Raw genomic sequence first — 12,353 nt, 5'->3', positions numbered from 1 at the left:
AAATATTTTTATTCTCCATTTTCACATTTTCTTCAGAATTTACACCCCACCAACAAGCAGTAAACGGTAACAAATACAAAGTCAATTCCCTTATCAACAACAACGATCCCATCCTCCCACCACCCCCAAAAACGGCCCACCTGACACTATAAGCATCAAATAAAACAAACCCTCCCACGGTGGGAAAAATAAAGGAAAAAAATTATTAAAAAGAATCAGGAATTGCCTATGACCATTGACCTATAGAGTCCACCCCCCCCCCCCTAACATTCAATGCCATCCAATCCCCGAAAGAGTACCGTAAATGACACCCATGAATTGTAAGCCCCTCCCCTCCCCGACTCCTCCCCTCCGCTTCCTCTTATAAAACTCCTCACCCCAACCTCTGTTCCTTCCCCCCAACTTTCCACCCCGGCTAGACTCATCGGAACATGTTCTGCCAGGCTCCGATGGCCGCAGCCCTTCCCCCCACCTCACTCCCGTTCACTGGCCGGCTGAAACCGGCCAGCGTGGAGGCCCCCACCCAGGTCTCTTTCCCCCTTGCCCGGTCCCTGGAAAACCACAAAATCCCCTTTAGCACAAAAACCCCGCATACACACCCAAGCCCCAAAGAACCATCATTGCAAGTGAAAGTTCCATCTCTTCCCTTGTCCAAATATATACAACGTTGGCTCATTTAGCACATACACCAGCACGCAGTGAAAAAATACAGTTATATGAGGCTACATCGGTACATGACCATTTCTCAATTCAGCCACAGTCCTTCTGCCTTCGCAAACTCCTCCGCAGCTTCCACCATCCCAAAATTAAAGTCCTTGGATTTGTAGGTCACCCTCAACTTAGTTGGGTATACTATTCCGCGCTGCACCTTACTGATGTACAGTGCCTTCTTCACCCGGCCGAAGGCAGCCCGCCTCCTCGCCAGCTCCACCATAAAGTCCTGATATATGCATATACCAGCTCCAGCCCACTGCATCACCCGCTCCTGCTTTGCCCAGCACAGGACCTTCTCCTTCACACTGTACCTACGAAAACACAGAGTCACTACTCTTGGCGGCTCACTCTCCTTTGGTACAGGCCTCCACGACCGATGAGCCTGATCCAGTTCATATCGGGAGGGATCGTCCCCCTCCCCCAATAGCTTCACCAACATCATGGCAAAATACTCAGTTGGCCTCGGGCATTCCACTCCTTCGGGCAGACCCACAATCCTCAGATTCTGTCGCCTGGTTCTGTTTTCCAAGCCGTCCATTTTGGCTCGCAGACCCTTGTTGATCTCTATCACCTTCCGCATCTCCTTCCCCAATGTGGTGAATGATATCTGTATACATATGTACCCTTAATGCGTAGGTCCCTTTAAGACCGGGTTTGGAACCCTGGGGGACACCGCCCCCAGGAAGCTGTATATAAGGTTACGTTCAGCAGGCAGCGTGCAGTGAGCACACTTCTCGGCAGCTGTCTGGTTTTCTGGTTATTAAAGCCTTTGTATTATCAAACTCCTCTCCAGAGTCATAATTGAGGGTATCTCACCCATCAAGGTAAGTTGATCACTGTGCTGTAATAATGTCTCTTCCACTTCCTTCAGCACCTCACCTTGCTCCCGCACCTCTGCCACTGCGCTCAATACCGCCGCCCTCACCGGGGTAATCGCCTCCTCCACCAGCACCTTCAATACTCCCATCTCCTTCCTCATCGCCTGCATGTGTTTTGTGAACTGCCTTTCGAGTTCCACGGCCATCACCGTAGTCAATTTTTCAGCCGTGGGCAATGCGGCCTCCACTGGTGCCCCAGCCTCCACTTTTCTTGCCGTCCCCGTAGTGACGTTTCCTCTCCCCGACGGACTTTCAGCCGCTTTTTTCACGGCCGTCTTTTAACTTATTTCCCTTCACTGTGCCTTCTCCCTGCTTTTGCCGCTTCCGTTGCCCCTGGGACCGGGTGTTAAACCCCGAAAATGCCGTTCCCGAACGGGAGCCCTCCAATGTGCGGCTGCCTCCCGCCCGCCGTCACCGGAAGTCCACAATTTATCAAATTGTTCAGATACAGTGAGTGATCCATCTAATCTTCTCACAATTTTATCTTATTTAGGTTCCACTGATTTGTGAAACAAAGCCTACAAGCATTAATCAGATCATGTCTTATCAGAGAAATGGATGCACGAATGATGCTAACAAAGCAGACAAACAAATCTATGCAGTTACCATAGATGGAACCCATAATGTGCAAATGGAGTTGGCCCTCGGCACCAAAAAAGATCACTGTACCATTGAAATGGATGAGTTGGAGACCAAAGTATAGTAATCGAATTTGTATTGAACAGGAGTATTTCATGCCATATTGGTAATATGTATGACTACCTCATTGTTGGAGATACAGTATGTACATGAGAAGTGAACAGCAAAACTGATTGGTGGTGGTGCTGAAGAAGATGCACATTTGTAAATTATTATTCATGTTTAGTGAAAAATATTTTTTTTTAAATAAACACCATGTAATTGTTGTCCAGGTATTATTTATTGAACAATGTAATGGAATAACTTAAGAGTGTTATATTCTTGCATTTGTTTCACCTGCAACCATCTGTCCTGATTCCTTTCTCCTCTTTCCCCAAAGGTCAGGGGATTGAGGAAGCAGGTGCATATTGTTTTGGTATGTGAAGGGGTAAGAAAAAAGGAATGACAACCATGATCTAAGAACTTTCCTTCCTTGGGGTGTAGTGTCCAATGTTAGACTCTGGTTGTATTACTGATCAAAGGTAAAGATGCCAAGTGGGATATACCCCTGTGGAAATGTACTCTCTAAATCTTTGCAGACAGTCTCCTTTCTTGGCTGGATGGAAGGCCAAAGGTTTGATCTCTGATCCTCGTCCAGCTCTTCATAATCCAAGAATGGTCAATTGGGAATTTCTGGCAGTCGATATTTCATGCATTTGTAATGACCCTTCATTGTCTCAAGTTGTTGTGAAATTTAGAAGCACCATTCTTGGCAGACCCATTTCATGAATTCTAATCTATATTTCTGGAAGATGCACTTTGTGGATTTAATCTTTGGAGCTGAATTTAGCTCAATAGCATCATGCTAATATGTATTTATTCAAAATCTCTTTTAAGCAATTATAGCCAAATATCCTGATGTGTGACAGCATCTCGTTTATGGGTTTCAGCCTTACCCATTCATCTCAGAGGTTTAAAGGAGAGGTCAAAACCCATTAAGATCAAGAAGAGTAGGAAGGAAGTTGAACATCACATTTTTTAAGCCTGTTTATTGTAGGATGAAGGGAAGAACAAGGGAAGCAAACAGTTCCACAGTTTGAGTCTGAGAAGGAATGAGGGAAGAGAAGCTTAATGTAAGTTTTATTCAGCTGTTGAAATAAAAATAAATGTTTGGTATGGAAGTAAGGTTTTACAAAGCTCCTTCCTGCTCCAAAAGATAAATCAAAGAAAACTCCAGAAAATGTACCAACCCTCCCACTCTACATTAAGCATCCTGAATCTACATTAAACATCCCGAATCAGTTGTTCACTCAACATTAAGTTTTGAAGGCTCCAGCAATTAAACAATCATTACGCTCCATGTAGAATTCAATTGTTTGGTCTCCACTAACCCTGGAATTATTTAATATTCTTCCTAAGTTCTTATTAAAGACATTCCGCCTCATCATTCTCCTGCCAGGTAAAAGTTCTGCTTCACCGCAGCACTCTTTCTATTGCAAAATAATGCTGACCTACAGCAATGAGGGATGAATAGAATTTTGTGGAAATTTCTGTTTTGAAGGACATTAAGAATGTATTTCTTTCAATGAATTGGCCATAATACTTTGGGTTAGCAGGTTGTAACCAGTTAATGTTCCGATAATCACCTAATGGATGGATTTTCATTCCATTGTGATTTTGATGTCATACCTCTAACACTGTATTTTTATGAAATAATCCTTTCACTGTTTTAGCTTGAATGCATCATCATTCAATATTACCCGAATCTAATGCAGACTGCATGCGACCTACAGTCTCATGTTGGGTAAAGAAATTAAAAATTTCTACTGCTTAGACATGTGGAAGACTTTACAATGACAGACAAAACAAATCAACAAGTTCCCTCTTATATATTGCATCTAAATGGAGGTAATATTTTTGTGAAGGTATAGCTGATGATCTTTCCATCAGCATTTCTTTTTCAAAGTCTGTCTAGCGAAAGCAGTGACCTCTCAGATATTCCATAATGTCTGTTTGCTCGAAAGACAAAACTACAAGTCACCTGCATTGTTGTTGTATGACCACAAGTCATTGCTGCCAATGACCTTTTTTTGGAGTGACAATAAATTAAATTTTTTACTGAAATTATGTGTGCTTTGTGTGATTGGCAAGAGTGTCATTGACTATGGCAGGCTATTGGTAACTTGTAACTGTTTTCTTTCATCGTCATTGCTGCTATTGTCGTATTTTCTGGTATTCTCCACTGGTAAATCTATATTCACTGAAACTGGCAGTACATTATTGAGAGAGGTGACCATTGCAACCTTAAAAAACATGTGATCAGGAAGAAACACGTAGCAGCAGCTTTTTCGCTATGAAACCACTATATCTGTGCTGCATGTAGTAATGGACAGAGCTGTGTTCTTTATACCATATCCAATGTAGAATTGTCTAACTACCATCAGCTTCTTGGCTTCAAAGTTTGGCTCTGTTACACCAATAATTTCAATGCCATAGATCCTGTCTCAGTTTGAAAATGGCAAGTACATTATGTTGGACATGTTTGGAGCAGGAATGTGCCAGAAATATTTAGAGTAGGGAGGTCATAACATCAGTCAGTATGTAATTTGAAGCGCACATTGTTGTTATGGAGCTCAGTGCTCCAGCTAATGTCTTAAATACACACCGTTAAATGTGTATTGAGCGGCAACAACCCTTAGTTGCTGATTGATTTCTTCCGTCTCTGTAAGAGTTTGTAGAAGTGCTTGATGGTTTGGCGAGATCTTTAAAGCTGGTGAAATTGACATGGAGTGGTACCGCATGTGGAGAATGTTCTGTCAGACCACATGTTCCCAATAATGTAACAATGGGCAAAATTCTCCGTTTGAAAGACTAAATGTTGACGCTGGGACTGAATTGCGTGCGGTACACATTCCCATTGGGGGCGCTTTTCATGGAGCTATTCAAGACATGCTAATGGGCCAGCAGTCTGCTCGTGCGAATTTGTTCTAACTGCTGAGGCCGGAGTTAGTGCCAAAGAGCCTTGCAGCTGGAGCAGTTTTTAAGCGCTCCACTTACTACATACTCACTGCAGCCACCAAGATGGCTCAGAGAATAATAATAATAATAAAGATTATTATTAGTAATTCACATCCGCGAGACTTCTAGCTGAGAGTAGCGGAGCATCACGGTAGGGCGGAGCATACTGTGCCCAACCCAATAATCACATTTAAATGCATGCAAATGTCGGTGATGCATGCCGTTGCCGGCGTGTACACAAACCTTGTTATGATCACCTGCGAGGGACAGGAGCCTAGCACCCGATTCGGCGCTGGGCATGAACCTCTATTTTGAGCTGATGCCCAATTCTCCACCCAATCGCGGTTTGCGGCATCACAAGACGGAGAATTTTGCCCAATGTTTCTTCACCTGCAGCATGACAGGGACATGTGGCAGAGGCAGCAGAGCAGAGGGTCAGCTGCTCACAGAGAGTGGAGGAGATTTCTCAGCAAGAGGCCTATCCACCCAGGGTTGTACTAAAATATTTAGCTTCCCCCAACCCGAGTATGGAATCCATTTTTTGAAAGAGGTGCTCACTGAAATCTGTCTTCCACTTGCAAGCAGACCTGTAACCTCAGCAGGGTAAGGAGTGCACTGCCAACAACTAAGGCAACTATGGTCCTGAATTTCTTTGCATCAGGATCCTTCCAGCATCAAACAGCCAACATCTCCCAGTTGACTGCTACAGAAGAGAGGTGACTGACCCTCTTTCTGCCAGGAGAGGAAAGTTAATTGTCTTTTCTCTGACCCGAGAGAAGCAGGAGGAATGTGTACATGCCTTTGCCAGATTAGAGCTTGGCCCCATGGTGCAGAGTGCCGTCAATGAGTTTTTGTGGGTGTTGCATCTCAATGCTGAGATGTACTGAAAATAACAGTTGAATGTTCAATTGGTGGGTAAGTATGCTCAGCACATCATGTGGCGAATGCCCGTTATCCTGGCTGCAATCATGATGTATGTATTCAGTACCATTCTGCAGTTTTTATACCAGGGTGTAGCTGCTGGATGACAAGCTATCAATGACCAATTAGCTCACGATTCTGTTTTGCAAGGCAAACGGTCAACAGTTGTACAATGTGAACGATGCTTCCCACAGATCACATCATAGAACAGGACATCGGACTGCTTAAGCAACGTTTCCACTGCCTGGATTGCTCCAGAGGGACACTGTGCCATTCATCAGCCTTTGTGGTCTGGTTCCTTATGGTCTTTTGTGTGCCCCATAACTTCATCATCAGGAGGGTATGGCCATTGCTACGAGAGATATGGGGCGGGATTCTTTGCCCCGCCGCACCCGTTTTCTGGTACGGGCGCGCCACCACTGGCAGCGGGATCCTCCGCCCCGGTAGCTGGCAAAGAGGATTTCACATTGTGGGCATGTGCGCATCCCTGCGTCGTCAGGAAACCTGCAGATGGAGGATCCTGCCAATGGAGAATCCAGCAGATGGTGAACAACTGAGGGACAGAAAGCTGTGCTTTCTGTGATTGCCTCATTCAACTACAGTTCCACTGACGCAACCCATTTGTTATACACCTTACTGTCCCTCTGCCACTGGTCATCTGAGCATTCTCTTGATTACAATGCTGAAATAAAGGCCACCATAGAACAATCGTTCCAAACTAACTTTGTGAGGTACACCATCCAATATTACACACAAAAGCTTACCAATTACCCTTGTGCATTTCCATAGTGCCTGTCTTACAAGTGCCTTTGCCTGAATAGCCTATTGCTCATGTACAGCTCTACTTTAGGAGCTACAGCATAGCTGCTGGAAGGCTGCTGAATTTAACTGGGACGACTGCGGATGAGCTTTATAAGATGCCTAGTTTGGGCTCAGCTAGCTTGGCTTTTGACTGCACCACCTCTATTTTGGCAGCTGCAATCTGAACTAGCTGGCAGGCAACAAGGGCGGTGGTGGGCAGCGGTGGGAGAATGAGTGCTGTCATCCTGAGAAAGGACAACAGGTTTATGCTCCACATGTCCACTGTCATGCCCCCAAGATTGCAGCTTAGCAATGTTAGTAATTTGTTGGAGGACGAATCACTGGAATAAGGTGAGACTTTGAAAAATCTTGGTATCTGCAGCCATGACCACATATGGCAACAAACGGAGATCTCATGATCTCAATCTGAGCTTCCACTGCAGTACTCTGCTTCTGCCTGTGCTCCAATGGAAGCTGAGATGTTGGCAATCAGATACCTGGAAGTGCTAACCATTGGCCACCCTTCCCAGACTGGAAAGGATAGGCTCAAATTTATGCGCAAAGCCCTTTGCAAAGTTGTTGATGAGCTCCTCCATGCTCCAGGTCTTCTGACAGGCCAGTCAGTGAATCGAGCATTTCATTGGGACAGCACAGTGTCACATTGGTTAGCACTGCTGCCTCACAGTGCCAGGGACCGGGTTCAATTCTGACCTTGGGTGACTGTGTGGAGTTTTGCACATTCTTCCTGTGCCTGCATGGGTTTCCTCCGGGTGCTCCGGTTTCCTCCCACAGTACAAAGATGTGTAGGTTAGGTGGATTGGATTTGTTTGATTGCCCCTAGGTGGGGGTACAGGGATAGGGTGGGGGATTAGGCCCTTCAGAGGGTCAGTGCAGACTCGATGGGCTGAATGGCCTCCTTCTGCACTCTATGGATTCTATGATTCTCTGATTGTCAGTTCCCATCAGCCTCTCCCTGTACACCATCAAAATCCTAATCTGAGTCCTCTGCAGCAGAACCCTTGTGCGATCTCACCCTCTGATTAGTTGTCAGCTGCACTATCTTTTCCACCTTCTCTGCAAAGAGACCACTCATACCTGCAACCCTCTGGTTGTGTGCTGTTGGTTGGTGAGATTGAGTGATGGTGTTTCTTCATCATCATAGCCCTGCTCCTCTTGCAGTTCAAGTCTTTGTCCAGGTGGCAGTTCTTGGGTATGTGAAAGGAGAAAGAAACAAGGGTAGGGTTGCAGTGAGGGGGAGGTGGGAATGGGGAAGTAAGTGATGCATGCTGAGTGTATCTGCACCTTGTGTAGCAGAACACGAGGCGCGAGAAGGTGGATTTGATAGGAACATATCATCTCTGTTTACGGTTTCAGTCCTGCCACTGGTCACAGCCTCAGTTGTGACCACTCCAGTGATTTCCAACACCCTCTCCTCAATAGGAGGAAGAGCATGTAACCGTGCCTGTCCCTCGCTGGTTAAGTTTCCCTACCTCTGATCACGTGCCACCTTGTGCTGCCACTTTATCCTGCAGTGCATTCACGTGCTTGAGGCTATAGAATTCTTGCATTAATAGCAGTGACTATCTGCTCCCAATGTTTTCTCAGTGTCTGTCAAGATCATCTCCTGCCCCTTGGAAGAAGACCTCTCTCCACCTGTACATCTCCCATGCCACATCAGAGAACCTGAGAGCACCACTGCAGCCCTGTTTGGCCATTTTCACTCAAACTCCCTTCTGCAAACAGTTCCAGCACCTCTTGCAGCTGGTATACGACTCCCCTTTAAGATACACAGTCTGGTTTTAAGTGGTGCTGGCGTGGCACAGGCCTGGGCCCCCTGCTGATTGCGTGCAGCACTATGTTTAACACTGGGCTGCATGCCACTATCATTGTAATAATCAGGCAACATAAAGTTTGCATGTTCCTGCATCGCAACAAATGGGTGAGAATTAATCACACATCGCAATCTGTGATTGTTATTGAGCTTTATCCAACTTTCCCCACTTTTTAAATACAGAAATGTTCTCAATATTATGAAAATATATCTTTGTGATGCTGTAATATAATTTCAACCAACTATGAAATTATAGCATGGTAACTTTTGCACTGCCCAGTAAAACAGACATTTTAAATCGTGTTTTTTGACGCTGAGAATATATTTCAATGAAAGAAAAATACTAATAAAACATATAGCCAGACATTTGCATGCAACCATTGCAAACCAAACGTTTATTTTGGCAATGTAGACATCTGCATGTTCATTCTCCCATAATATACTGACATTAAAATATTAAAATAGTGTTTATTGTGCATTCTGTGCTCACTGTTCCATATTAGGAATGGAGCATTAAATTATGCAAGAATTATGGGCATAATTTAATGGATAAGTTTCTAAGTGCGGGAGCGAACGGGAACTGCTCCGTGTTTCCCGATGCTCGACCCGGCGAGTCATCCCCCGTAACAAACGTTAATTGGTCCACTTAACGAGGCCCCACGGGCTTCACCCGGCAAATGATGGCCCAGGACTGCGCCCACCAGCTTTCCGCCGCACGGTAGCACAGTGGTTAGCACAGTTGTTTCACATCTCCAGGGTCCCAGGTTCAATTCCCGGTTTGGGTCACTGTCTGTGCGGAGTCTGCACGCTCACCCTGTGTCTGCGTGGGTTTTCCCCGGGTGCTACGGTTTCCTCCCACAGTCCAAAGATGTGCTGGTTAGGTGGATTGGCTATGAAAAGTTGTCCTTAGTGTCCAATAAGGTTAGGTGGAGTTAGTGGGTTACGAGGATAGGGTGGAGCTTAAGTAGGGTGCTCTTTCCAAGGACCGGTGAAGACTCGATAGGCCGAATAGCCTCTTTCTGCACTGTAAATTCTATAATTCTAAGTTAAATTGCTTCAACAAGAGGGAGCAGCACTTAAACCAATTCTGCAGAGCAAACCCCATACAGCTCACAACCATGCCACCGAGGAGACCAGCCTCACGATTCAGGGATGCCGACCTGTCCAGATTGTTGGATGGGGTCGCGTGCAGACGGGGTGCCCTATTCCCTCAAAGATCTTGGAGGGTCAGCCACAGGGCAGCTAATGCCGGTTGGGAGAAAGTGACCGCGGCCGTCAGCTTGGGGAGTGTGACCAGGAGGACTGGCACTCAGTGCCCCAAGGTGATCAACGGCCTCCACTGGGCTGCACCGGTGGGTTGGCACCGTTCCCCTGGCACCAGTACTGCCCCTGCCCACCCCATCCCCCCACGACCATGGGGCTGGCACCGCCCTCCCCACACCAAACCATGCCTGGTCCACCCATGTCCAGCAGTACTGTACCCCCCACCCTCCCATACTCCCATTCCCTCCCCCATACCCTGCATCCCCCCCACATCCCCCCCCTCAAACTCCCCATCCGCACCCCCTCCCCTGCGATGAACGAAGCACGCGGATCACAATGCCCGCTCTGTGTCCCACATAATGTTGGCCCACAACTGATGGGAGAGGGCCTAGACATGTGGCAGGGTGTCGGACATCAGAGCATTGGAGATCGCGGGGAGGAACAGGCATTGGAGATCGCGGGGGTGGCCGAGGACAGATCAGTCACCGACATAGAGGTTGGCGTACAGCGCAGAGGTGAGAATTCATTGGCCACCACGCAGATGAACTGTCACACATGAGTTGTTAATGCCATACAGACTGACCCAGTCCTCCCACTGACCACAAGTCCATTCTCCCACAGGATCCCACCTTGGTGGGCAAAAAGTAGTGGACAGGCTTCTGGGGCACATTCTGGTGAGCACCTCACAGTTGCTGGTGCACATCAGATGGAGGCAGGAACGCCCAGGCGAGACAGCACTTGGAGGTCTGCTGTATCCCAGGAGCAAGTTGGATCTGAGCTTCTGGACCAGGTTTACCCAGGGCTGATGCAGTTGCAAGGGTGGGGCCGTGATATTCAGAGGAGGACATCAGCGACACTCCAGCAGGTCCATAGCAGATTGGGGGAGTCTCAAAGGCTATGGGCGCAGGAGATGGTGCTGGAAATGTGTGGCACCGAGGCCAACACTGCTAGGGTGGTGATCGCAGTGAGGAGCCTGGTGCACAACCTCAGCAGCATGAGAGGAGGTGTCCAGGGCTTGGCTCACTCAGTGACAGCCACGGCTGAGTGCCTCAACAGCATGTCTGACTCACTTGGGGACATGTCCCAGTCCCAGGTGGACCAGTATGAGGCGCAGTGAAGCATGTTGCAGTCTCAGGTGAGCATTGCAGGGGCACTCCAGAACATGTTCCAGTCACTGATGAGCATCGCTGAGGCCATCGACACCATGCTGCAGACGAGTGGGGAGCCGCCTCAGCTGGCAGAGCCAGATAACGTAGCCGGGGCTCAATCCAGCTGCCCCTCCATCCCGAGATGACGCCCAAGACCCTATGGGCATCAACCGGAAGGAGGTGGAGCTGGGTGCCAACCCGGAGCCCCCCTATGGAGGGGCGACGGCGGCCACCAGCTCCCCCAAGTTCCACCCCACTGACAATGCCGTAGGAACAGGGTGGCATGGCGGGACATGTGCTGCCAGCAAGTGGGCCGGGCCATCCGAGTGGTCCCCAGAGGACGTCCACCATGGGACGCAGTAAACAGCAGGCTGTCTCCACCTCTGATGTGCACCCTGGGGACATACCTAGATCCAGCAGTAGAGCAGGAAGGCTAAGCAGTTTGAGGATCACTGAGAAGGCACTGGGGGGAAAGGTGGATAGGGGGGTAAGGGGAGAGGGCAGCGTGATGGGGGGGAAGGGGTGGGGGAGGGTTTGGGCGGGTGGTGGAAGGTTGGGCATCACCATTGGGGACACATGTGTACATCATTAAAAAATATTGCACCCAAGAAACATGGGACTTTCTTCCACAATGCGGTGCGATCATCAATCCTCTGCCGCAGCCCTGAGATGTAAAAGCACAGAGCTGCGGTGACCTTGACTGCCAGCTGGAGCGGTTATCCTCCTCCTCCACATGATGCCAATCCACAAGGACATGGCCACACCGTCCCCTTGGTGAGACGGAGCCTCCTGCAGCACACATCTGTTTGAAAGACTAGTGACGCCAGTACACCTTGGGCGTTACTGGCCTCCCCTCTGGGTCCCTCCCTGGCCTGATGGGCTTCTGGGTCCTATAATCACATTAGCTGACCAGATACAATTTAATCAAGTTAAAATGTGTGCTGGAGAAAATTTTGGACTGAGCTGTTAGTCAAGGAAGAATGAATGGTGTGAAACTTTGCTTAAATAAGAATCATCTCAACATAAAGCACATCTTGTTGTCATGTTTGGTCAGTCATTTTGTGCTTATGCCCCAAGTCTGGACACATAGGAAGGAGACAGCAATGCCCTGTGCCTGGTGTGATATCAGATTGGAGACTAATTTACACCATGCAGTTGAGC

The 12,353-nt window shown here is 47.7% G+C and overlaps 1 protein-coding gene across 1 annotated transcript in view; it reads left to right on the top strand.

Moving 5' to 3' along the window:
* The window catches only part of slc1a7a (solute carrier family 1 member 7a), a 151,119-nt gene extending 148,700 nt beyond the window's left edge, over positions 1–2,419 (top strand). The window contains exon 11 of the mRNA XM_072512868.1: positions 2,086–2,419. Coding sequence (XP_072368969.1) covers positions 2,086–2,295 — 210 coding nt within the window. The 3' untranslated portion in view covers positions 2,296–2,419. The remainder of the gene's footprint in view (positions 1–2,085) is intronic.
* The last annotated feature ends 9,934 nt before the right edge of the window (positions 2,420–12,353 follow it).

This window comes from Scyliorhinus torazame, chromosome 7, assembly GCF_047496885.1.
Source record: "Scyliorhinus torazame isolate Kashiwa2021f chromosome 7, sScyTor2.1, whole genome shotgun sequence".
NCBI lineage: Eukaryota > Metazoa > Chordata > Chondrichthyes > Carcharhiniformes > Scyliorhinidae > Scyliorhinus > Scyliorhinus torazame.
Note: the sequence above shows the minus strand (reverse complement) of the source record. Positions and strands in the feature narration are given on the sequence as shown.